Consider the following 27,331-nt stretch of genomic DNA (forward strand, 5'->3'; position numbering starts at 1 on the left):
CCAGAATGTGAATATCCGATGAGTTACTTTTATAATTAGCTTCCTTGCTGACAGATAATTTTAAATCCAAGAGAACGAACTAACAGTCACATCAAACAAGTGGAGTTTAGACTGTAATATTCTGCAGTTAACAGGTGCTTTAGCTATATCTGTGTGAACTGAGTCAACCTGTAAATAACTAGTGAATTCACGACATACTGTAATAGACTAAATTAAAACAGACTTAACGATGTGTTGTAAAACCACATTGACAAGAGGACATAATACAATTTAAATTTATGCGATTTAATCCTTACTGTGATGACCACCATGTCAATATCTTCACCGGCGCCTCGCATTGTTATACTTCCTATTCACTCGGTTTTAATTTAACTAATGAGCAGTATTGTACAGTAAAAATTATGATTGTATTTTTTTTCCCATCCACCTCCCCGCCGTACCTAAGGGAGACCCCATACCGGCGGACCACGGCCACTAAACTAATTCAAATGGGATGCAAGTTTAGGGGATCTTATTGTGCTTAACGTCTTCCTTCGACCTTGCCCAGAAAGGAAGACCCAAGGAAGAAGGGAAATTTTTTTTTATTATTAATTTATCTACTCTAATAGGTCTCCCCCTTGCTGGTTAATCCTTTTGAACACACTTTCTAATAAATACAATATTTTAATCAATAAATAACAATTATGAGTACAAGGAGTAACCAGCCCGGAATTAAAAGTTCAGGGAATCGCTAAGATTAACAAGTAACAACATAGGAAGAAAAAGAAGAAAAAGGAAGAACAAACTAATCAGGTACTTTGTCCACTATAGCTCGGCTAACAGGCTTGAGGACCTCAAACGTCCTCTTTTCTTTAATCAGTTCGTTGAGGGTCGGTGGCCAAGTGTGGCGGAAGAAGAGCTTTAGTGGTTCCCTCACACTCTCAAGGAGGGGGCAGTTGAACAGTCTGTGTTGGACACTGTCATCAACTCCGCAGTCGGGACACAGTGGACTGTTAGCTCTATGGAATCGGTGCAAGTAAGCATTGAAATTTCCGTGACCTGTCAATATTTGTGTGATCCAGTAATCTGGTTGAAACCATTTTGCTTTTGCTCGGTCCTCAATACTGGGTAGAAACTCGTGGGTTAGCCTTCCCTTGGTGCTTCTGTCCCATCTTTTCTGCCACAAGTTGTCTATCCAAACTGTGAGGATTTCCCGGATCTGCTTTCTAGGTGCAGCTTGTAGCCTTTCCCTATCTGCCGCATCCAAATTTACCATTGTTGGCTCCTTTCCATCTCTTAGCTGCTGGATTGCAATTTTACTGTGGAGGACAATGTCTATTGGTGCAGCAAGAAGCAAGGACTTGGAGGGCGTGAGAAATTGTGATTGTATATTCATTGTGATATTGGCAGAAAAATAAAGTTGGACTTAAGAATAAATGATTTTTTTAATTAAAAACATCATTTTTTAAATTTGATTTACATGTAAATGGCACAAAAATAAAATATGTCGTTTGCTATTTAGTAAAAACAAAAAAAGAAAACACTTTATAACATAAAATATATCTTTCTTGAAAACTAAAAACACCTTTTCAAAAAATTGTGAGATTTCCCATCCAAAATTGTAAATAAAATTAAAAATAAAACTTCTCAGGATTCTAACTGAGAAAAATATTAGTTTTCCATGAAAATTTAATAATAGTAAAATTAATATAACTTTTATTATTCATATTAACAATTATTGGAGTATATAACACAGATATTATCACAGCAGCACTGAAGGGGATTTTGAACACAAGGACAAAAGAGTTCCCGGCCTCTCGATTAGGGTTGAGCGTTTAACTTTATCTCGACTTCATCATCGCTCTTGCTTTTCTTGAACATCGGTAGGCAGCCTGTCGTGAAGACCGTGTCGCCTTTGCCGAACGTCTCACCGTCCTGGAGGGACTGCGGCATCGGTTGGCCTAACGTTTCAGGCAAGAACATTGTCAAAAATCCTGATAGGAGCGTCACAGATGCGAACACAACAGTCGGGACCCTTTTGTCGAAAGAATCCTGTAAATAAACCTAATGAATATATTTGTCTATTTGAGAAATAAAATATCGGTGAAGACGGCATACTAAAAGAGTTATAAGCGGTGTCAAAGTTGCGCTAAACCTTGCACACATGCTGCCAAATCCAAGGCCAGTGTTTCTAAGCACTGTGGGAAAAATTTCTGCGCTGTAATTATAAATAATTGCGAAGGAACATGCTATACAGAACTTTCCAGCAAAGACCACACATGTTGCAAAAAAACTCCAATCTATTAAAAAAAACAACAACAATGAATGATAAAAACAAAATGATATATAATTTTTTTATACCAGAAGGTAAGACAGCAGTTATTAGACAAGCTGTAGCCCCAATGATCATAAATGAACAGATAGAACACCGCCTTCCAGTTTTATCCAGTAAATACATGGTTAAAAGATATCCGGGGATTTCTATGAGACCCATCACAAACAGGATCAAGAAAGGATTTCCTTCAAGCACTCCTACATTCAGTGAAAGGCTGTAGTACGCTAGACTGTTGGCAAACCTGAAATAAATAATATATTATTGATTTATTATATCAATTGTAACAAAAATTGAATCAATGTTTGGATACAGAACGAGACACACGTCAATCGACTTCCTTCAGTTTCTTCCTATTTGTTTATATTTTTCTGTTGTTTAATTAAATTTTTTATCATTCTTTCTCATTTCTTTTATATATGTATTTCAAGACATAATACTTTAATATTTTATTTGTGTTTTTTATGTTGAATATGTCCATATTTTTAATTATATGTGAACTGCTCAAATAGGGATATTTGTATTTTGGAATTTCTCAGAGAGTGGTCTCCCGGGCTTTAGCCTGATTCCGAGAGATTGGATGTGCCATTGAGTGGCCTGGTAGTGGATCTCAGCACATTACAATGTTAAGGGAGGACAGAAATATTGCCATTGCTACAAGACGGAATAGACTGTCCGATGCGTTTCAGTGTATGCTTGTGTATATTTGGTCCTCCGGGCCGGATAAGGCATTGTTATTGTTTTAAAGATTGAAATTGTAAAGGAATATAAATATCTTGGTGTAATGCTATCCCCACGTTTGTCTTTCAATTACATTGTTGTGAGAATGAGTCTTCGAGGTCACCGGCAAGTTGATATCACAGAGGCAATCAACGTTTCTCAGAGCTTGGTCTTCAGGGCTTTAGCCTGATTCCGAGAGACTGGACGTGCCAGTAGAAGTGGATCTCAGCACTTTACTACACTAAAGGGAGGATATAAATATTGTCGTTGCTCAAGATGGAATCCTTGGTCAGGCATTATTTTTCCATCTTGCCAGCCCACAAATAATCTTTTGGCAGATGTTATAATTTGTGATCGCTTTCGATTGTCTTGGTTTGATTATACTCGCTGTTTAGCCTGTCAAATGCATTTTGGTATATGCTTGTGTGTATTTGGTCCTCCGGGCCGGATAAGGCATTGTTATTGTTTTAAAGATTGAAATTGTAAAGGAATATAAATATCTTGGTGTAACGCTATCCCTAGGTTTGTCTTGTAATTACAATATTAACAATAAAATATTTACAACGAAACAGGCTCTGAACGAAAGGTACAACTTAATTTCTCAAAATTCTATTTCTCTTCCAGTGATATTCAGACTCTTCAACTAAGTTTTACTGCTCAATATTTTGTTACGTCTTGCATGTCTGGGCTATGAAAAATTTGAACAGCTTGAAAAAACTCGATGTTTTTTTTTTTCATTAGAAGTTATTTGTGCTTCTCAAATTTTATTACAAAATGCACTACCCTCTCTGAGATTTGAGTTTCTCCATCAAAATTTTGTTAAATTAAATAAGACCACAGTTTATTAACTTGAATTGCTTTTTCTTTGATACCAGGGACTGGAGGAGTTCCCTCCTGAGAACTGCAGCTGAGCTGTACAACTTATTGTACTTTATCCCTGGCTCCATATTTTGGGGGAGGGCTCGCAACACAAATGTGAACTTGAGCCCCCGTTGTACCGGTGTTCTTCCATCGAAGAAACTCATTTTTGAAGGGGGTTGGGATCAAATTCGCTGAGATCCGATCCGGCCCATTCCATTGATGAGTGCCGTGTCAATTTCTTTCAATTGCGACCACCGGTCAGAAAAAGTTCAGAGGCGACGGTGGGGATCGAACCCACGACCGCGGGATCTACTAGTCGAGAGTCTGACGCCTTAACCACTCGGCTACTGCAGCCCCCAACTTATTGCTTAATAATTTCAAAAATTTAATTGACTATGTGCACCATGAAGCGCATTATCACCAAGAGTTAATATTATAAAATAATTTTTGCTGGCCCCAATAATTTATAATATTGTTATTTATATGAACCCTCGGGGTGTTTATGGAAAAAAAAAACAAAAAACATTTCTATGTCAGGTTTGAATGCAGGGCCATTGGTTTCAACTAGGGATTTTAACCTTACAGTGATGAGCACTGTGTCAATGTCTAAACCGTTGTGGCCACAACGCCCCAATATTGTAAATTAAACAAAGAAAAAATCATGGTATATAATTTTTTTTAGTAAATAATTAATATAATTATTCAAATTAAACTATTGTTTGTAATTCCCTAATTTCGTGGTCCGCTTGACCAATTAAATCATTACAATTAATTAAGGTTTTTAGTTGAGATGAAAAAAGTTAATGGCACGAGAGGGATTCGAACCCACGACCTTCGGCTAGATACGCCGCTGCTCTACCACCTGAGCTATCGTGACCTCGATCCACTCGGACATCAACTCCCCATCTCAACCCCACCTTATGAGTTTTCCCTCCTTTTGCCATTTTTCAAATGTCGTGTAATCGGTTTGGATTCTCGACGACAATTGAAATGGCGACGGAGAGCTTTAGTGAAGTGTACTTCATTTTAATTCATTAAATTCACTAATTTCGTGGTCCGCTTGACCAATTAATACATTACAATTAATTAAGGTTTTTAGTTGAGATGAAAAAAAGTTAATGGCACGAGAGGGATTCGAACCCACGACCTTCGGCTAGATACGCTGCTGCTCTACCACCTGAGCTATCGTCACCTCGATCCACTCGGACATCAACATTGTTTGTAATATTTAGTTAATGATTAATTGTAATTTTTTTTTCTACATAGACCTAAAATTTAAGTTAAATGAAAATCAACCTCCAGATGACCTGTAGATGGACCTGATGCCATAAATTTACTTTAAATTATGTATTATGTAATGTTTATAACTTTTTTGTGGAAAATAAAGTATATACTTTTTAATATTATCAATTAAAAAAAAAAAAAAAAATTACCAGTTGAGGGAGAGATTCAATGTTTTCTTTCTCATGAATGGTTTTCTGAACATATCTCTTAAGCCAGCAGTTTCTAACTTGGACTGGTGTGATTTTGCTTTTCCTCTTGAGATGAAATAAGATTTTTCTATAGTCTCGCCGGTGTTCATCTTCACCGCCTTTGCCACGATGTCCACACTTTGAGATATTTTACCCCTCGACCAAAGCCATCTTGGAGATTCATCCATCAGCCTAAATCAGCGATTTAAATTATGATTATTTAATGAAACTAGAAAAACGAATAATAAAACTTACCACCAGTGGCCAATTAGGAGTAAGCTGTGGAGACCATAGACCATTTGTAAAGTGACATAATTTGAAATTAAATAGCCCCAAAATGCTACCAACATGATACCGACTGCGAATGTTGCTTGGAAAGTTATACCGCAGATGGTTCTTTTTGTAGGGCCGACCAATTCCATAGCTATATGCACAAAAGTTCAAGGTAAACATTGAAAACCATTGTGTTAAATAAGACTTACAAAGTACAAAAGCTGTGATGTAAGAACCAGCAGAGCCGAACATGCCGTAGAAGAAAGAGTTGACAAGAAACACGTAGAAATTGGTCACAAAAGCCACAGACACACCGAAGAAAAGTTGAAGGATGGCGGATATATAGAAAATTGTTTTTCTCCCATACCTAAAACATAAAAGAAAAATTAGAAATGGTTAATTTTGAATATTTAAATCAAGCCTTACGAATCAGCGAGAGATCCGAGTGTCACTGCGCCAAAAAATACACCAAACATATACGCAGACTGGGAGACTGCGCCCTTCCACCTTTGGGCACAGACAAACTCCCACTGGAGAATCACTTTATTATAATTATTAGTGAAAAATTTAACCTCATTTTAGTGTATACCTCAATCGCTCTGGAAGTTTTGTAATACATGTCGCTGAAAACCCATTGGTCGCAGAGACTTGTAACATTCGTCAATGGATTTCTTATAGTGCAAGAGTCAAAAACACCTTGCGCCGTTTGTGGAATCCAACGGTGCACTTCTGTTGCATTCCACATAGCTGTCCCATCCGCCAAATCGGGAATCGCACATCTAGACCATTTAAACAATCTCATTAGTGAACGATGAGCTTTATAGTACATAAAAAACAAAACAAAAATTAAATATAATAATAAAAGACCGAACTAACTGTGGCAATTATGGTGTTTTATCTGGCAGTGGATGTGTAGATTCTGCAAAGAAGCAGAAGGAAATCAAGCATATTTAGTATCGGTATTAGACTAGAGCTTAATTACATCCCTTTTTAGGCTTAATTTTATAAAATTAGTGCAGCTGTGATTAAATTTGAATGTGCCTAGCATCTTAAATTTCTGTTGAACCGGTGCACGGCATTTTATTGGGTCTGTCTCCACTCGAGGGTTTTTTGTTTGTGCTATTCAGCAACCAGTTATTCGCAGACCAAAACCCATCATCTCCTACCTTAAATTTCCACCTAGCACCCTGTTATTTTATGTTATCTGTGCAATTCTGCAAAGAGTAATAACATTTATAAATTAATTAATCTAACTAAGCTTTTGCTCTTGTTAACCATGACTTATTAATTATGGAACTTGAATCTTTTGGTGTTCACCTGGATTCTGAATGCTATCAAAAAGTATTTATAAATGGTCATTCCTCTTCCACAATTCCTGTTACGAGGGGTCCCACAAGGCTCAATTCTGGGGTCACTCTTATTTAACTTTTTTTATCAATGACTTAGCCAGTAGTGTTAAAGGTTGAATTTTCATATCACGGAAAATGCCGCTATCACTACAGTGCGTTCAAGACTTGACTTAGTTTAAACTTAAATCAACAACAACTTGACCCCCTATCTTTAAACACTGGAGTATGGAATTGCCTTGGATCGGCTCGGTAAGAATTTTGGGGGTGAATATCGATTCCTCCTTGACATGGAAAGCTCATATAAATGAATCTACGTATGATTTCTATATGAGTAGAATTTTGGAAGCTCATTTGAGCCGACACATTCATGAAACTGAGTCCACAAGTAATTTTGAATCCTTGCTCTCCAATGGTCTGGTTTTTTTTAAAGAAAATAGTAATGTCGCTGTTAAAATCTTTAGAACCCCTCCCCCCTCAAAACAAAAAATAAAATAAAAAATCATTTGCAGTATGAGCAGTGTAGGAATAAGGCACTCTTGCCATCAGCTTTTTGTAAATAACAAAATAATTACTCTAACCATTGTAGAGACTCTAATCATCTATATACATTTATAGAATTTCCATTTTCATTTTAAAAAATATAAAAAATTAAAAATCAAATCCTTTTCCCATCAAATTTGGCAATTCGTTCTTGTAATATTCGCTTCAAAAATGATTTCAGATCAGGTCATAATAATAGTAGATGGACTTCACACATTTTAAATGCTCTTCCTGCTAGTATCAAAACGAATAATGGTTTGTCCCGTTTTAAAAGGGCTTTGAAGGTAAATTTACAATGAAAATCGTATTATGGTCCAAATGAATTTTTCAGTTGTTCATGATACCTTATTGTGATAATTTTCTAATTATTTTTAAACTCAAATTGTATTAATTTATTTATGCCGACATGCCAACAAACAATGTATTAACGCAACAATAAATTATTCTATTCTATTTTAAGGATAACCAGTATACTACAATAAAAGTACAAAATGGTGATAAAATAACTAATGCAGGATGAAGAATAAATAGCCTGTTGAATTCAACACTCTTGGTATTAATCCATTTATATTTAATGGTCTAATTGACCATATTAATTATTTCAGTTAATCATTCTTTTTATGTAAGGTTAAGATGAAAAAGTTAGCGTTGTGAGTGGGATTTGAACCCAGGACCTTCCGCTCAATACGCCGATGATTTAACAACTTGAACTATCATGACTTCGATCCACTCAGACACCAACTCCCGTCTCAACCTACAACCTTTTGAATTTTCCCTTGTTTTTGCCATTTTTCAAATGTGTAATCAGGATTCGATTCTCAGGCGACTTATAAAGTGGCCACGGGAAGCTGTTAGTGAAGTGATACTTCTTTATTTATTATATATTAATCCATTTATGTTTAGTGGCCTAATTGACCATATTAATTATTCTGTTTATGTAAGGTCTTGGTAGATGAAAAATTTAATGCCATGAGCGGGATTCGAACCCACGACCTTCAGCTCTTGAAATTATTGCATTATACATGACAAACTGATTTTTGATTTTATACCAAATTCTTTCACTATCCCTAAATATGATTCAACTTTAGTAAACATGATGTAAATTTCAATTGTAGACTTCATCCAATAGTGGATTTTTGGATTTTTCAGATAAGTATATTTAAATCAGGACAAATAATATTAAACATAATTTTGGCCACTTTTTTTAAAAAATCCCTCCGTATAACTTAAGAAATTAATTTTTTTTAAACAAGGGGTATTTCTCGTTTGAAAAACATGAGTTTAGGTATGGGATTTCATAATGAAAACTTGGTATGGACTTAAACCTCATCCAATTGTGGATTTTGCAGATAAGGATATTTAAAGCAGGACAAATAACAAACTTTCATTTTGGCAACTTTTATTTTTTAAAAAATTTTTTAAATCCCTCTGTATAACTTAAGAATTTAAGGTTTTAAACAAGGGATATCTAGATGTACTAATGTACAAGGCCAAAAAAAGAAGATATTTCTCGTTTGAAGGCATGAGTTTATGTATGGGATTTCATAATGAAAATTGTGATGGATTTAAATCTCATCCAATTGTGGATTTTGCAGATAAGTATATTTAAATCAGGACAAACAACAAACTTTCATTTCAGCAACTTTTTATTTTTTAAATCCCTCTGTACAACTTAAGAATCTTCATCTTCATCGAAGACTTTATCCAATAGTGAATTTTTGGATTTTGCAGATAAGAATATTTAAAGCGGGACAAATAACGAACTTTAATTTCGGTAACTTTTTATTTTTTAAATCCCTCTGTATAACTTAAGAATCTTCATCTTCATCGAAGACTTCATACAGTAGTGAATTTTTGGATTTTGCAGATAAGGATATTTAAAGCGGGACAAATAACGAACTTTAATTTCGGTAACTTTTTATTTTCTAAATCCCTCTGTATGACTTAAGAATCTTCATCTTCATCGAAGACTTCATACAGTAGTGAATTTTTGGATTTTTCAGATAAGGAAATTTCGGAAGACTTTTTTTTTGTTTATTTTGTCTCTGTTTTGAAAATCACTCCGTATACCTTGAGAAATTAATTTTTTAAACAAGGGTATTTTTCGTTTTGAAAGATATTTGTTTAGGTATGGGATTTCATAACGAAAACTCTACATTGTGCTCTAAATCTCCAGCCATTTTGGATTTGAGACGAATCATTAGTTTTTATTTGTGCTTAATGACAAAGTTTGTTATATCTGACGGCTTACAGGCCCATTGGGAAGGGAAAACCTTTCGCCACCACCCTTTTTTTCAAACCTCGGCCCTCGGGGTGGCTTCTGTCAAGTCCCCCGACTTCGCCGTGCCGCGTTCCCGGATCAATCCCAATAACAGCCAGTTCCCAGGTCCATCTTGATTATTAATATTCAGAGGTCAATGAGACGATTAGTTACTTGAGTGGGTAATCCGCTTTCTTGCCCAGGCCCCGGAACTGGTTTCGTCAAAAGACAAATTTTGCGGGACTTCGCGGAGGCGTCAATGAGGAAAGGAGAGTATTTTTACCAAAGTGCTTCGTGGATCCTCACTTGCTAAGTAACCTCTCAAGCAGCATAGATTTAACAAAAAAGCTAATAAAAAAAAAATTATGACTTGAACGATAACTTCACAAATGCTCTGAATCTCACATAATAATTAAATATATCATTTTGCCCTCTATTAAGTAATAAGGATCAAGGCATTAAAATAAAATATAAATAATTATTATTTTAAAAAAAATGAATAAACCAAGTTATTTTGAAGAAAAGATGTGGCGTAGAAAACAGCAAGATTTGCAATTTCTTTCTTAAAAACCTAAAAAATACTATAATATTTTTGAATTTGGTAAGTCTTTACAATATTATTATTTAATCTGACAAGACTGCATTACAAAAAAACTGATTGTCCTCATAATTTTCATATGCAAATCCGTGCCTCCATAGTTTGCCCTGAATTATTCCAAATTTCATTGATCATTTCCTTATATTTATACTTAGGCTTACAATTACATGTCGGAATGTATTAATTTTGTCTTACCTGTGTTCAGGGACTGCGGCGACTGTGACCAGGGACAGCATGTGGACACCGGCCGTGAGGGCGGCGAGCAAGTGCAGGAGGAACTGGATGCACTGGTACTTCCCGAACTCGCCTGGAGGAAGAAGAAAAAACTTAAGACGTACTAGACGGAGGACAAACTAGATATATTAAAAAAAGTGAAAGTTTTCGAAAACGGCAAGGCTTTCCTGGTCCGCCCGTTCTCGCTTGTTTTCAACCAATCGCTTTTCGGCCGTCTTCTTTACTTAGTTTCCGTCAGTTTTTTTTAACGCTAAGTTTTTATATTTTAAACTAAATGTACTAAGGCTTGTAAACTGTAAGTAAAGTAACAAAAAAGCTCTCGTTAACTTTTAAAACTTTGTATAGACGAATTTCACGAAATTGACGCCTGATTGTCGACGCCGATTTCACCCTTTTCAAGTTCCTGGCAAGCTTAAATTCAAATTGTATGAACTAGAATTTTCAACAATTCAAATCGTTTATACTGTTAAGTTTTTCTTTTAGCTTAAAAAAAATAAAAACCCTGAGGCATTGGACTTTTATGGCAGGCTATACGAAATATTTGGTTTGGCGACCCAACAAATAAATTTATCTATTCGAGATAACGATTGTCCTAGATTTAATCAATATATATAAAAAAAATAAACTGAATCGAAATAGAATAATTTAAAATATTTAAAAACAAACCAACAGATACGTAATAACCATAGAATAATTAAGGGCAAAATATTGATAAAACTATAATAATTAAGTATATTCGCGACGAATCGTTTATTTTCTAGTTAGCGGGGGAAAAATGATCAAAAGGTTAATATTTAATCTGAGGTCTTAGCTGAGATGAAAAATCAAGTGTCACGAGCGGGATTCGAACCAATGACCTTCGGCCGGTGACTTCGAATACCGCTCGTGACACTTGCTCTTTTATCTCAGCCAAGACCTTAGATTAAAAGTGTAATTAATTCAAATAATTAATACGGTCAATTATGATTACTAAATGCATTTATATTAATACATCATATACTTAGTATCAGCGTTAGAATGATTTTTTTTAAAATTACTATTTGTACAAACTACATACATAGTGTTATGAGCTAAAATACAATATTTTTTCATATTACTTGACAACCCAAAGATTTCGCAGTTAAGTGCGAACCGTTTTATTAGTGAAAAAAAAATGTTATCAGTTGTTTTCCATTCTGGAATGATGTGAAAGTCCACGGAACATACCAGCTGTCATATCATAAATGTGTGGTTATTAGTGACCGTTAATCGATAATTATTCAGAGATCGGGAGATGCGGTCTGGTGTGATGTAGGTTTCATAAAAACATTTTCTTTATCGTGCTAACGTTTCGATCTTGATTGAGATCATCTTCAGGGCTCAAAGTGTTTGTGCCCAACTCTCAACACGACACGCATGAATGGCTCAATTACCCAGAAGACGAACACTTTGAGCCCTGAAGATGATCTCAATAAAGATCGAAACGTTGGCACGATAAAGAAAATGTTTTTCTGAAACCTACATCACACCAGACCGCATCTCACGATTTCTGAGTAATTATCGGTCACTAATCACCACACATTTATGATATGATTGGATTGGATTTGGATTAGAAGGATTTTATTCTTTGGATGTTGGAAGGTTAGCTGTGCCTAAATAGTTCTAATCAGGACGTACTGTTTAAAGTAGTGCTTTGTAATGATGGTTATAGAGATGGATAAGGAAGTGGGGGTTCATGCTGCTAATCCCTATTGCAATCGACTCAGTCCTTCTCAGAGCATTAGGTGTTCCAACTGCAATTTCATTTTCTGGGTTTTCTTTGTAATTTGTATGCCAGGTTATGTCTCGATTGAGCGGTTGTTTCGCATTCGAAGATATGAGTGGCTGTTTCTTCCTCCATACTGCATAATCTGCAAATGGGATCGTTGAATGCGCCCATGTTGATATTTCCTCAGATGCAACCGGTTGATAGTCCTATCACTGCTCTGAGTCTGGCCCTAACTGTAGCAGATAGCTCCTTCAATCTGATGATGAGCGCTTAATGCTCGAAATCAAGAGCTCTGCGTTCTTTTGATTGTACTTTCCGAGTTCTTTCCTTCATGAAGATGGTGATGGATACAAGAAGTGACGTTTTTCGTTCCCAAGCACTGCCGCCTTCTGATTGTACTTTGCAAGTTCCTAAGTTCAGTGTGATCCATCTTCTAAGAAGTAGAATCACCATCGTCTACTCGTACAATTCAAGTCGAGAGACGTCTTTGTAACTCCTTCAATCTGATGATGAGCGCTTAATGCTCGAAATCCGGAGCTCTGCGTCTTTCTGATTTCATTTCCCGAGCTCCTTTATGAAGATGATGATGGATACTAGGAAGTGAGGTTTTTCATTCCCAAGCACTGCCGCCGCCTTCTGACTGTACTTTGCAAGTTCCTAAGTTCAGTGTGATCCATCTTCTAAGAAGTAGAATCACCATCGTCTACTCGTACAATTCATGTCGAGAGACGTGTTTGTAACTCCTTCAAACTGATGATGAGCGCTTAATGCTCGAAATCCGGAGCTCTGCGTCTTTCTGATTTTATTTACCGAGTTCCTTCATGAAGATGATGATGGATACTAGGAAGTGAGGTTTTTCGTTCCCAAGCACTGTAGCCTTCTGATTGAACTTTCCAACTTGCTACTTTAAGTGCAATCGATCGATACACCTTCTAAAAAGTAGAATTTCTATCATCCTCGTACAATCCATGTTGAGAGATGTGTTTCTAACTACTTCAACCTATGATGAGCGCTTAATGCTCGAAATCAGTTCTGCGTTCTTCTGGTTGTACATTCCAAGTTCCTAAGTTCAGTGCAATCGTCTCTATCCATCTTCTAAGAAGTAAAATCTCTATCATCCTCGTACAATCCAGGTCGAGAGACGTGTTTCTCACTCCTTCAACCTGATGATGAGCGCTTAATGCTCGAAATCCGAAGCGTAAAAAACAACTAACTGTGAATAAAAACTATCTTTTTGAAAATGTAAATGCCCAGATTGTCTAAGTGTTTTCACAGATGCTAGTGACCTGTAAGTAAAGTCCTATCACTCTTCTTAGTTTAGCCCTTTCCATCTGTTGCAGTGTGTTTGCCAGCCTTGGTGAGGTTTGTTTTAACACAAGCTTATCGTGTCTAGCACATCTAGAATTATTTCACTTCTCTTTTTCCCTTTTTATGAACCATTGTGACGAAGGATTCCGTGTTTGTTTTTGTTGTCCCAAGAATAGTTTCAGGGCCTATTATGGTCTTAAGGCCCGTGTTCTGCTTTTTATTGTAGTAAAAATGACTGAAACTTTTCTGACTAGTTTATATGCTCTCTAAAACGTTTAACGTTTTAAGATTGTATTAAAAAACACCACTTTTATTATGTTGCATGTACTATGTTTCTCTCTCTCTCTCTCTCTCTCTCTCTCTCTCTCTCTCTCTCTCTCTCTCTGTGTTACTTCTTACAATGGATTATTTATTAATGAGATTTGTCTGAACCTTGTCTGCCCTTGTGATGTTTGCATGAGGTTTTTATCCCCTGAGAAAGTAAATCCCGTTATCTCGGAAGCTGTTAAGAAAAAAATTCATAAAATTTCAATTTCGCACGTCCTCGCATGGCGTTATCGTTTGGCAACAAATGTCAGGGGTTATTCTTTTACAATATTTTAAAAAAACTTGTTTTCTGTAAGGACCCCCTCACGATCGAACTAAAAAAACATAGATAATCATAGATTAGATGTGAATTAGTATTTTCACTCCTATCGAAGATGTAAGGATAAGGAGGGTCCGACCCCTAGGTTGATCTCAACCGAAATACACCATATGACCTCTTTATATCTAATATAAATCAATTGCGTGACTTCTCATCCTATCGTTGTATTCCCAATAAACTCACAAGGGCAGGAGATAAGGATATTGTCGTAGGTACCAATTGCCCAACGCCGGTAATGTGTTGATTTATACTTTATATCTGACACGTAATAAACTTGAACCCTTTATGAGTCCTCATACCATAAAAAAAGCTTAAATGCAAAGGCGAGCATTTGAATAAAATTGTGTGATTTTTACCGAACAGGTCTTGTGACAATTTAACAAATTGTTCAAGTAGATCAAGCCGAAGTTTAAAACCAGCGTCCCCTTAGAATAAATTTAAAAAAAAAAGAAAAAAATATTTGGCTAGAAGATATTTATCTTCAATCTTGACTGTAACAGCTAGGCAACAGGCAGCGATCAGCATTGACGGAACTCGACCTGGGTTGAACAGTCGTCACGGCGTTTGTGCAAACAAGGCTGCCGTCGGTTTTTTAATTAATAAGCCTCGGCTGGATCAGTAATCAGATCAATCACACTTTACGTCTCGCGTCATCTCAATTCACGAATTGATTGTTCAAAACATCCCATCGGGTTTTTTTCTCCTCCGGGGTTTCAAATATTGACACACGGGCACCTGCTTTTGGGCTCCTTTAGGTGCCCCTTACGCAGAGAAAGGTTGCTCGATGTGGCCACACATAATATAGGCGTGTCATGCCTTGGCTCCGTACAGAGAGCGTGTAGGCACGCCGCCGGATTTAAGAATGGTTCTCGGACACGGTAGCGAGTTGCAGGGTCCCCTGTTCCACTTTTAGGGAAATTGGGAAATTTTTTATTGTATATAGCCGTCAAAATATGTGTTTTGCATGAATGTATTTATTAGAGTGAATTGGTTGAGGCTGATAGTGAAATAACATACCCATCGCCCCTCGAGCTGTGTACGTGATTGGGTCGATGGCGGAATATTTATAAAAATATTCCATCGAAACTGTATGCAGGTCAATGGAGGAATATTGAGTACGCCGATTATTTGGAAATCGTCAGATGCGGTCTGTTTAGAAGTTTAGAAAAACATTTTATTTATCGTGCGAACGTTTCGATCTTTATTGAGATCATCTTCAGGGCTCAAAGAAGTTTTCTACGTAATTGTATCATTCTTGTGTGTCGTGTTGAGAGTGCCTCACACACTTTGAGCCCTGAAGATGATCTCAATAAAAATCGAAACGTTGGCACTATAAAGAAAATGTTTTTCTAAAACCTACGTCACACCAGACCTCATCTCACGATCTCCAAATAATCATTGGCTAACGATCACTAAACACCACACATCTACCAAATAGAACGGATATATATAGGTGTGAATGTATTTATTTGTGTGAATGCGTATTGAATGTGTTGTAATATTTCGCATGCCCTCGTGGCTGTAGTAAGTAACCTACACCTGAAATGAAAGCTAGGCAGTTTCCTTGAAGAATTCGACCTCTGGGTGTCTGTCAGGCCCAAAAGATTGGAGTATTTTTTTTTTAAAGTTACTTAAAGAGAGTTACAAAGTTAAGTCGTTTAAGGAGATACTGAATATATTCTCTTGTACGCTTATTTTTGAGGTAATAAACATTAAATCATCATATTTATCTCGACGACCATATTACTTAGCTATTGTGATGTGTGTTATTACTTAGCTATCTGTGGTATTTGGTTTTTCTTGAAGTTAGGTGGTTTCATCCACCTCCGATTTTATTATCGTCTGTAATATCATTATCTATAAAACGTACCTTTGCAGTAATAATTAAAATTTTTAAATTTGAAAATATAACATGGTTATACGGAATTTCATAAAACTGATCAATTTGACAAAAGAAATGGTGATCTTGTTGAGGTCAGGCTAGTTTCGCTTTGATCTAACGGTCCAACGGATATTAAATTCTGTCATTGAACTTGAAACAAAAATAGTATCGAACTTAAAAGTCTCGTTAAAACTTAACATTTCAAACAGTCATTAGTGTGCCAATAAATAATTTTTTAAATCAATGAACAGATCGATAAACGTTTAGGTCTTAATCTTAACAAAATGACTAGCTGTTCTTTCCATTCTTTCCATGAAGATGATGGATACTAGGAAGTGAGGGTTTTCATTTCCGAGCACTGGCGCCTTCTGATTGTACTTTCGAAATTGCTAAGTTAGGCAATCAATCGATACATCTTTCTAAGAAGTCTAATCTCTATCATCCTCGTACAATCCATGTCGAAAGATGTGTTTGTAACTCCTTCAACCTGATGATGAGCGCTGAATGCTCGAAATCAGAAGCTCTGCGTTCTTCTGATTGTACTTTCCGAGTTCTTTCCTTGATGAAGATGATGATAGATACGAGGAAGTAAGGTTTTTCGTTCCCAAGCACTGCCGCCTTCTGATTGTACTTTCCAACTTACTAATTTAAGTGTAATCGACTCGCTCTACTTAATTGACAAATCAACTACTTATAATAAGTAGAATCTCTATCGTCTACTCGTACAATCCATGTCGAGAGACGTGTTTGTAACTCCTTCAACTTGATGATGAGCGCTTAATGCTCGAAATCCGGAGCTCTGCGTCCTTCTGAGTTCTTTCCTTCATGAAGATGATGATGGATTCTAGAAGTGTGGTTTTTCGTTCTCATGCACTGCCGCCTTCTGAATTAGGGATGGATGAACCCACCCAGGGAGTTGTGGCCCACTCAATGTGGAACTACAGCGACGACGGGTGGTATAGTGTGGTTGAGGCTCGAGACCCCGAAACGGCTCACCTCGTGTCCACATCCACGTCCCTTTCTCAATCCAGGTTCTTTCATTCTATCCTGTGACTCCCTCAAAACCCTTGATTACAAGGGGGGTATCCGGGCGCAAAATAATGGTGTAGCCCAGAGTGCGTGGTAACCTCTCTAAAGCACAAGCTGTACTCGGGTCGAAATGGGGCGGCGCGTGCTTTACCAGAGGCACACGTGGGTTAGGGTAACAGATCCTGACTGCATAGAGGGGGGAGGGTGCATAACCATCTGTACTACGGGGTAACAGAAATGTTCCAAATTCAGCCCCTGTTACAATGGGAATGGATTCGTAGTGGTACGTGGCGACGCCCCTGGCAGGAAGAGGCTGTCTTCTACCTGGGACCTTCACACGAAGCTTGCGTATGACCACCGTTATACACCCGGCCTTACGGGATACGGCGGATCGGACGGCAGCACGTAGGCGTTGAGGACGTGATGATTGTGCTGGAAAGTCCCTCGAATGCGTGAGTAGTGGCGGATGGGAACAGGTAGTGAGTCGGTTGCTCCTACTTGAGTATGCTTTGCACGTAGGTGTAGGCTGAGCTCGATAGGAGGCTTTACCGTAGGCGGTGGTTGGAAATTCCACTTTAAATGAAACCGCGGCCGGGGCGGATCCAGAAGTTTCTATGCTAGGGAAGCCCCAATACTGTGGGAGATAGAGTCGCCTTCTCTATCTGAGAGTGCGCGGGAGAATAGGCTGATGTATTTCGGCTTGTTAGCCCTTTGCACGCGGCACTTGTTAGACCGGGTGCACAATGCGGGCCCGACCATTCGGAGTGGACAAGCGGAGAGCGAGGTTGTCTTGGCCCTTAGGGGCTGGACGCCTCTACACCAATGCTGTGGCGGTAACACCATTCCATCGTACGCGGAAGTGCCGAATAGGCTAGGTGCGGACGTTAAAGATCCTCAGAGTCATTTTTAAGATGAAAGCATGCCTCCTTCTGATTGTACTTCCCAAGTTCCTAAGTTCGGTGCAATCGACTCGATCCATCTTTTAAGAAGTAGAGTCTGTATCATCTGCTCTCACAATTCATGCGAAAGACGTGTTTGTAACTGCTTCAACCTGAAGATGAGCGCTTAATACCCGAAATGCGGAGAGTTCAAAACAACATACTGTGAATAAGAACTATCTTTTTGAAAAGTTAAATGCCCATGTTTTCTTTTTAGTTTAGCCCTCTCTAAATGTAGCAGTGAGTGCCAGTATTGGTAGGGGTCGTTTTAACATAGGCTTACTGTGTCTAGCACATTCAGAGTTTATGCACTTCTCTTTTTCCATTTTTGATCCATTCTGTGTTGGAGGTTGCTGTGTTTGTTTTTGTTGCCCCAAGACCAGTTTCAGGGCTTATACATGGTCGTTCAGATTCTCTGGCTTTTTCGTTACCCAAAACTCCTTTGGGTTCTGGTACCCAAGATACCATCAGGTTATTGTGATTTAGGATATATTCACTGACTAGTTTTGATCTGATTATTTTACACGGTAATGCTTTAATAGCTGCTTGGTTATCCAATCTCATGAGGATTTTTTTCGAAGGCACAAGCATTGATGGCATGTATTTCAGATTGGAAAAGTGAGGTGTACTTCTGTAGCTAGTATGATACGAGGCTTGTACAAGAAAGGTCTGATCCGGTTCATTAATTTATTTTAGAGCCATCGGTATACCGTATCAATGAATCTGATGCTTTCCTGAGTTCTTCCATAGTATGTTTAAAGAGTGTTTCAAGGATCATGTAGTCATTCATCAATTTTATTGATTATTGTTGTGTAGGCGAAGTGTTCAGTTCCAATTATTTCCTTCATACTTGACTGAATTTTTGTCAAGTACTTGTTTTTAATCAAGTATGCAACTTGATCTTGGCAACTATTTTGTAAACGAAGCTTGGGTTTCTTCCAGGTCGCAGCCGGTACTCGACTCGCCCGAAACGGCTGATTAAACTCCACATAGTCTAATAATAAAGAGAATTAATTCTATTTATCTGTCAATACGATACGACAATAAAGTACATATTTGGCCGGCGGGAAGATTAAATCGAATTCCATTGTCACGTCTCGTGGTATTCCATTGAAATGGATACGACAGTCGATTCCTCCAATCTAAAGATTTCAATTTTATCTCCTTGGATAAGAATTTTAAGAAATACTTGGATTATTTGAATTGTTGATTAAAAAAACAATTATTTATAGAAGATAGTTAAATATCAAATCTAGAAGTTGTCTATTTGTGGCATTTTGGGTAATTACCTATACGGAATAATAATTAATGCCTATAGTTTTTTTTAAAGCAAAATTTGGATCGTGTGTCGTCGCATCCTTGGGAGATCTGTAAACAAATATTGCGCCCTGGTGATTAACGGCCGGAAATTAGCGTTTGCACAGAAAGGACGATCTTCGGACTGGAAAGGGTGATGTGATAAAAGATAGTAAAATAATGATGACAATTACATAGAATTACATAATAGAAGGGGCAGTCCAATACATGGATTCCTAAGGGGTATCGACTTTATCCAAACACTCAAAACAAAATCTACAAAGACATTGATAAATCAATTTCGTATTTTTTTCGTCGATTTCCGAACTAGGTAAAAAAAAGCGATCAGTGATGATAACGATCATATCGTTCATAATTTCTCTTTAATCATCCGTTACAAATATGATAATTCTTTTTTTTTTTTCAGAGTATCGTAATATGGTCTTTTCGTGTTTTAATCTGTTACGAAAAAGAGGCCAGTGAACCATTTAATACGAACAGAAGAACTAATTAATGCCTCAATTCATTTTTTCCATCGAAATTTTCCAATTTAAAATTTGATATTTGCCAAATTTGAATACTTCATATAGATATTTCCCCTGGTTCAAAGAGATCAATTCACTAGCCCGTGATTTTAATATTGATTTTATATACTCTTAACAACCATGGTTGGCTTTAAAAACACTGGCTTTTAAATAGTCCATTTGTTGAAGGTATTTGAAACCTGTATCGTTTCGCCGTTCTGAGCACTTTTCGACTTAACCCCGAAGTTAAGTTGTCCCTTAATAGAGACAGTTGAGGGTGTATGGCCATCTGTACCACGGGGTAACTTAAATGTTCCAAAATCAGCCCAAAGTTATACTGGGAATGGTTTCGTGGTGGTGCGTGGTGCGGCCCTGGCGGGAACTTAGACAGAGGCTGTCTTCTATCTGTGACCTTCATGAAGCTTGCGTATGGCCATCGTTGTACACCCGGCCTCACGGGATACGGCGGACCGGACGACAGCGTATAGGCGTTGAGGACGCGATGATTATGCTGAATAGTACCTCGAATGCGTGAGTAAGCCGGCGGAAACGGGTAGTGAATCGGTTTCTCCGACTCGAGTATGCTTAGCATTGTTGTGCGGATGACCGGCGTGGTACCGTTGGGGAAGCGAAGGATCGGACCACCTAGGCTGAGCCTATGGCGTCCCTCGAATGCGCATGGCAGGTGTAGGCTGAGCTCGACAAGTGGTTTTTTTTACCGTAGGCAGTGCTCATCTAGGAGGTGGTTAGCAATTCCACTTAAAACAAAACCGCGGCCGGGCGGATCCGGTAGTTTCTACGCTAGGGAAGACCCTATACTCTGGGAGATAGAGTGGCCTTCTCTATCTAGGGAGAACAGGCTGATGTATTTCGGCTTGTTAGCCCTTTGCGCGCGGCATACGTCCCGATGGACAATGCGCGCCCGACCATTCGGAGTGGACAAGAGGAGAGCGAGGTTGTCTTGGCCCTTAGGGACTGGGGCGCCTCTACACCAATGCTGCGGCGGTATCACTCTTCCGTCGTATGCGGAGGTGCGTCAGCTCTCATCTTGAGAATCAAAACATCCGATAAGGTCGAATAGGCCAGGTGCGGACGCTAAAGATCCTCTAGTCTTGTGACGACGAGTACTCGGGAACGACATCCCTTAATAATTGAACAATTTACATGGAAAACAGGTCTTTTTAAAGTGAACGTACACTGAGAATATTTTTCTTCATTTAGTCTTGTCACGTTCTGCACTAGTCTTCGATCAGCTCAAGGTGTTCTTCGATGCTGGACGAAGGATTCAAAGATGACTTTCTGTTGCTCAGATCAACAACAAAGACATACCAACATCCAATCAAATCGTATACTTAGGATTTTACCTAGACAGACGTGTTTAAGAGAGAACAACTCAACAGAAGACTTAAACTCCGAAGATTTCTAGGAACGATTTTACACCAGATTTTACTGCGACCATTATGGACATACGGCGTGGAACTGAGGGGTTCTGCCAAGCTAGGTAACATCCAGGGCGTCCATTCAAAGCTCCTTACTCACTAACTTCACTGTCCAAAACATTCCTTTTGCCTATGTGCTGATCCGTTCCCGATTCCAAAAGTTTCACACCAACCTAACCTCCTGATCCATCCTAACCCTATCGAGCCCTCAATACCCGCCATGTGGCCTTAATCCTCGAGACCTCCGTGCCCGTTAATGCACACTGAGTGCCAGCATTGGATGGTTTCTCATGGTGTGTGTCCTCCGGGGCAGCTCCTGACATTAGTATTAGTGTGACGTGTGAAAAAATTCTAATTTGTACGAATATGAATAGGATACAAATAAAATTAAAAAAAAATATGCTGGTTCTTCAAACTATGGTGCGAATTTACCTAAATCAACTACAAGCCCAACTGGTACAGACATACCAATCTCACATTCATGTTAAAGACATTAGAAAGAGTGGTAAAAAACCACATTCGAAAGACAGCATTGAAGAACGATTCGTGAACAATTTGCATACCAACAAGGGAGATCCGCAGAGCTAGCCCTGGATGACCTGTGTAAATGCCTAATCAAATCCTATAGTCATCTTCTCTGACAGTCAAGCAAAGGCCCTAGCCTCGTGCGAGGTGAAGACAAGAGTGTTTGGAATTGCATGGAGGCCCTGACGGAAGTCAGTGACACTAATGACCTGACCCTGGCATTGGTCTCTGGGCATTCCGGGCGTAGAGGCAATGAAAAAGTTGACATGTTGGCCAAAGAGGGACCCAACACGTACTCTCTAGGTCCTGAACCCTACTGCAGTTTGTTATCCTGCCACAAAAAAGGATATATCTTAAAATGGATCCTTAATGCAAAACCTGGTGGAATAATACTACAGGTATGAGGCACGCGAAGCGATTCTTGGAAGGACCATCTGCAAAACCTACAAAATAATTACTGGAAGGCAATCCCAACCGAAACAGGATTTTAGTTTGACTCCTGACAGTACACTGCCACTTAAGAAAGCACATGCATCGGATAGGAGTATAGACTGAAGAAACACTGTGCAGATACTGCCAGGAAAAGGAAGAGACCGTAGAACACATTTTATGTTTCTTCTGGTCTTGCAACCAGGGCAGGAAAAACCGCAGGAAAGATCCTACACTAAGGAGCCATTGGCAAAGCTATTGTTGATTAACAACCTGAAGGCAGGTCATAAAATACAGGGGCTGTCAATAAGATCCATTCAGGTCGAGGTGCATAAGGTCTTGTGACCGCCTCTTTTATCCCTATCACTCCCTACCCCTACCTAAATCACCTGTGAGAGATGATTTTGTTGGGCGATGTTCAACCTCTTTTGCGAGGGAGGGCAAATTTTATTATTTGTCTTAGTGCTCCATTCTTTCAGAGTTTCGGGTTATCCGTTTTAGAAAACACAAGAATTTTGTGACTGGACTCATCTTTGATTGCAAAACCCGATTGTTCAGACTTGGTTAATTTTGCAAAGAGGAGCAGATTAGTTTTAATTTTTTTCCCAACAATTATAAAATATCTTCTATTCGAGTGATTTTGAGTCCACTATCTTCAAAAGGCGGTTTTTTTCCCGACGAACAGCTAGGTTATAGTTGGCCCTCACTTTTTCGTCTTCTGAATTCTCCTCTGCATATTTTATATGACGGGTTTCCATGGTACGCAATATTCCGATGGTAGCCCATTATCATTCTCCCAAAAACCTATGTAAACCACCATGCTTACCCATACATCCATCGTCATTAACTATTTACATTAAAAACATAGGGCCATCGGACTTCACAAAATTCCATGACCACTCCTCATTCATACCCACCAGTAACTAAAACCTAAGTAACAAGACGTCGAGGTATTTGGATATTTCTTCGTTAGGCGTTCGCTCATTCAACCAACATTCTCGCTAATAAATACATCCTTAATTATAAGACAGGAAAAGTTAGGGTATGGTTAGGTTAGGTTAGCTTTAGTGTGAAGAGGTTAGATTAGGTTATATGCATTCAACACTCTCAGATATTTAAATAGGTTTTTCCTATAACTTCTATATATTTCTTCTTAACTTCCATTCCCCTATAACTTTTCCTATTCACTGCACTTTTTCACCTGAGAGTAGGCCACACCATTCTCTATGAATTTTTAAAGCACCACAGTGCACTATTTTACCGGCTCATTATTTGTGGCACTATTGTCGGCCGCCAACTTTGCGTTTATAATACTTTATGAAAATGTATTTTCTTTTTGTAAATATTTTTTTTTACATTGATTCGATAATACTTTTAATTAATTGGAAAAACAAACGATCCTGCGTCATGGACAGACAAGGCCAGGATAACCGGACAACTCAAACAGACGTTGCTTGTGGTTTTGGTTTTCCAATGATTTTAATTTTTTTAAAAATAAGTTTAACTTCATTTTGAGGCATTCATATCCTCTTCCTCAGTAAGAATTTCTTTGAGCCTTAACAGACGACAAAAATACGAAGAAAATTCAACAGATGTCATCCCAAAGGGCACATATCGTTTTTAATCATTATTTATTGCAGTAATCAATAACAAATAAATTTAAATCTGTATTTAAAAAAATCCTATATGTTTTATATTACTTTTGGTACAGCGTTAATTAATTATAGTTTAAGATTGATTCACCGTCTCAAATTTGTTGAATTTTTATAAGAAAGACGGTGAATATGAGAGAATTTATCGATTACACATTCAAATCCTGCCAGTATAAATAGATAATATCGATTAAATGTTTTTCTTTTTTAATAAATGTTTACAGAAATGTAATCGAATATTTTCTTAAAAGGCGTTTCGAGTTCGATTTCAATTGCAGTTAATTAAACGCCAGGGTGTTTCACAATCGTTTCTGGCCCTGGTCCGCCTAGTCTCGCTTTTTGCTATAGCCAGATAGCTTTTCGCCGGTGGATTTCTGTGTGCTGACGAAACACAGACAATTTTGTTTTTGTCGTTACTGACAGTGTAGAGCAAAGAGGTCTTGCAACAGTAATCCTTAATTATGGCCATATTAACAACTCTGCCAAGAAACCCTTTTTAAACGAGAATTAATAATTAATTCTATTGATTTATGGTGCATGACAACTGGTTTTATTCATGTACCTCGAGAATTTTCAGAGCTAAAGATCACAATCTAAAATCCGCAGAAATCTGTTTCGCGTGTATAAAACCAGATAAAATAGGATATTATCAGAAGAATAAGGTTTTAGCCGGTAAATTTGACGATTTAATGTATTTTTTAAAATAGTAAAACAAGAAAAAAGACGAATTTTGAGCTAAAAAAATATCCATTTCGAGTTTCAAAGGAAGAACAAGACCATATAAATTTTCTCTGTCCATCACTTGGAAAGGTTCAAGATTTTCATTTTTCAAAATTTATTAAAAATAATTATATTAAATTAATAAATAGATGTCAATTTTTTTTGTTTAGCAGTCTGTGGCTAATAGTATTGTTTTTATAAAACTAATAATTATAATAAATTAGAAAACACCTCAAATTTCAGCAACTGATTTTTCTGGCTTTTTGACTTTCTAAGCATTTGAAAAAGCATCTATAATCTAGTTCGAGAATAACAATTTTAATGACAGACCAACCAAACTAAGTGAAGATTTTTCTGTCAGTTCGTTATCTGGAATGAATGTATTTATTAGCGTGATTGTTGAGAGTGGGTGGCTTGTCGGGGAATATCGAGTCCCCACAAACCCACCAAACTAGGTGAAGATTTTTCTGTGAGCGTTTTGTATTTTGAATGAATGTATTTATTAGCGAAAGTGGCTTGTAGCGGAATATCGAGTTCCCAACGATCCTCCAAACTAAGTGAAGATTTTTCTGTCAGTGTTTTGTGTCTTGAATGAACGCATTTATTAGCGAGAAGGTTGAGCATGTGTGAGAGGGTTGTGGCGGAATATCCAGTTCCCACAGACCCACCAAACTAGGTGAAGAGTTTTCTGTGAGCGTTTTGTATTTTGAATGAATGTATTTATTAGCGAAAGTGGCTTGTAGCGGAATATCCAGTTCCCACAGACCCACCAAACTAGGTTAGGGTTTTTCTGTGAGTGTTTTGTGCCTTGAATGAATGCATTTACTAGCGAGAATGTTGAGCATGTGTGAGAGGGTTGTGGCTGAATATCGAGTTCCCACAAACACACCAAACTAGGTGAAGATTTTTCTGTGAGCGTTTTGTATTTTGAATGAATGTATTTATTAGCGTAAGTGTTGAGTGTGGCTGGCTTGTGGCAGATTATCGAGTTTCCACAAACCCACCAAACTAGGTTAGGCTTTTTCTGTGAGTGTTTTGTGTCTTGAATGAATGTATTTATTAGCGTGAGTGGCTTGTGGCGGAATATCGAGTTCCCACAGACCCACCAAACTAGGAGAAGATTTTTCTGTGAGTGTTTTGTGTCTTGAAGAATACATTTATTAGCGAGTCTTGAATGTGGGTGGGTTAAACCTTTTTAAAAAGTAGTTCCTCCTCACAGATAGTTGTCAACGATCCTGATTTCAAGCTTATAGCTCATCATCAGGTTGAAGGAATTTACAACTACGTCTATCGACAATTCCTCTTCTTAAAAAGCTTTACTAAAAACTTAAATTAGAGTTGCAAAATGGTCATATATCTTTTAAAAGAAACTATATATAATAAAAAACTATGAATATATAAGATGATAAGCTTTATATTAAAATGTAAAATAATACGATCCTTTGTTATACTTATGATTTTTAAAGATGGAGATGCTGATGATGGGTGAAAATTTCCGAAAAAAATAAATCCGGTGGGTTAAATCTTTAGTAATAAATTTACTTTGTAAAAAGCCAAGTGTTTTGTTTCTTTTTAACAAAAACCAAAAAATTTAAAAAAGAATTAGTCTCAAAAATCTTCGTGTTCTAAAACAAGCCACTTTATAATAATAAATTACACGACATAGAAAATTCTCAGGCAGTTTCTGAAGTTGAAGTTTGGTAAAAGAGGACCGGCTGGAATAATATAATAAACACGTAGGCGTTAATAGTTAGGAAAAAAATAGTCATAAATTGCAGTCAAAAAATGTGCTTTTTTGCAATTTTAAACTTGAAATTTGAAAGTAGTCCAATTCTAACGGTTGTCGCCGCGTGGGAGTTTTAATTGACAAGTGAATCGAAAATTGATCTATTTACCGAGTTTCCCCATGAGGAGGTCGAGATCGTCTTTGAGCTGGGCCGGCATCTTTCCTTCTTCGGCTTCTCGCTGTCGACTGTGGAGAGGAAGACGTGCCCAGCTGGAAACTTCACGCCCCGTCCATCCCCACTCGGCCATAGGAAAACGCTATAAACTTTGCAAACAAAAAGCCGACCCGCGTTCAATTCCTTCTTTTTAATTTTTACACTCTTAAAAGTCTGTTAAAACGCAACCATTAACTTTGCTACCTTAGATTTTATTTTGTAGTATTTGTATAATTTTGATATTGCTGTTTTTGGTACAACCCCATGACCAGTTGAATACCATAGTCAACACAGGCTTTAGGTCTCGTTTGTACATTTTATTTTGTATAGTAAACCACGTCCTATTAATCAGTATAGTTGTCTATACCTTAAACCTATTTCTGTCTTTTTTTTTCTTCACGTGCTCTTTCCACCTAAACTCGGCGTCTAAGGTCATCCCAAGATAGTTAGCTGTACCTATAACTATAGTATAATATTTCAATCAATTATGAGAGACAGGAACATGATCCACTGTTTTGTTTGTAAAGTTTATACGAGCTGATTTTTGATTGAGCTAGATTATCTATTTTTGTCCATTTGTCTTATTACAAGCCTTTCGAAAGATTTTGGTTGATTGGTTGGTCGTATATCACCGCTAT

General features: G+C 37.7%; 1 protein-coding gene across 1 annotated transcript; it reads right to left on the bottom strand.

Moving 5' to 3' along the window:
- Positions 1-1,484: 1,484 nt before the first annotated feature.
- On the bottom strand, positions 1,485-26,745 carry LOC106667482 (organic cation transporter protein). The gene is made up of 10 exons (XM_014395440.2): positions 26,649-26,745; positions 10,580-10,691; positions 6,227-6,416; positions 6,064-6,167; positions 5,847-6,004; positions 5,620-5,788; positions 5,326-5,556; positions 2,341-2,555; positions 2,098-2,279; positions 1,485-2,031 (listed from the first exon to the last, which is right to left on the bottom strand). The coding sequence occupies exons 1-10, from the start codon at positions 26,695-26,697 to the stop codon at positions 1,801-1,803; spliced, it is 1,641 nt and encodes a 546-aa protein (XP_014250926.1). The 5' UTR covers positions 26,698-26,745; the 3' UTR covers positions 1,485-1,800.
- Positions 26,746-27,331: the final 586 nt, after the last annotated feature.

The sequence above is a fragment of the Cimex lectularius genome, unplaced genomic scaffold (assembly GCF_000648675.2).
Source record: "Cimex lectularius strain Harlan isolate CLEC.00 unplaced genomic scaffold, Clec_2.1 scaffold307, whole genome shotgun sequence".
NCBI classification, from domain to species: Eukaryota; Metazoa; Arthropoda; class Insecta; order Hemiptera; family Cimicidae; genus Cimex; species Cimex lectularius.

Coding starts and splice junctions, on each gene's coding strand:
- LOC106667482 (XM_014395440.2), bottom strand. CDS start 26,697: ATGCCGGCCCAGCTCAAAGACGATCTCGACCTCCTCATGGGGAAACTC. Junction 2,556..5,325: donor TTGAATCTCTCCCTCAACTG/GTAATTTTTTTT, acceptor TATTTATTTCAG/GTTTGCCAACAGTCTAGCGT. Junction 2,280..2,340: donor AACTGCTGTCTTACCTTCTG/GTATAAAAAAAT, acceptor TTTTTTTAATAG/ATTGGAGTTTTTTTGCAACA.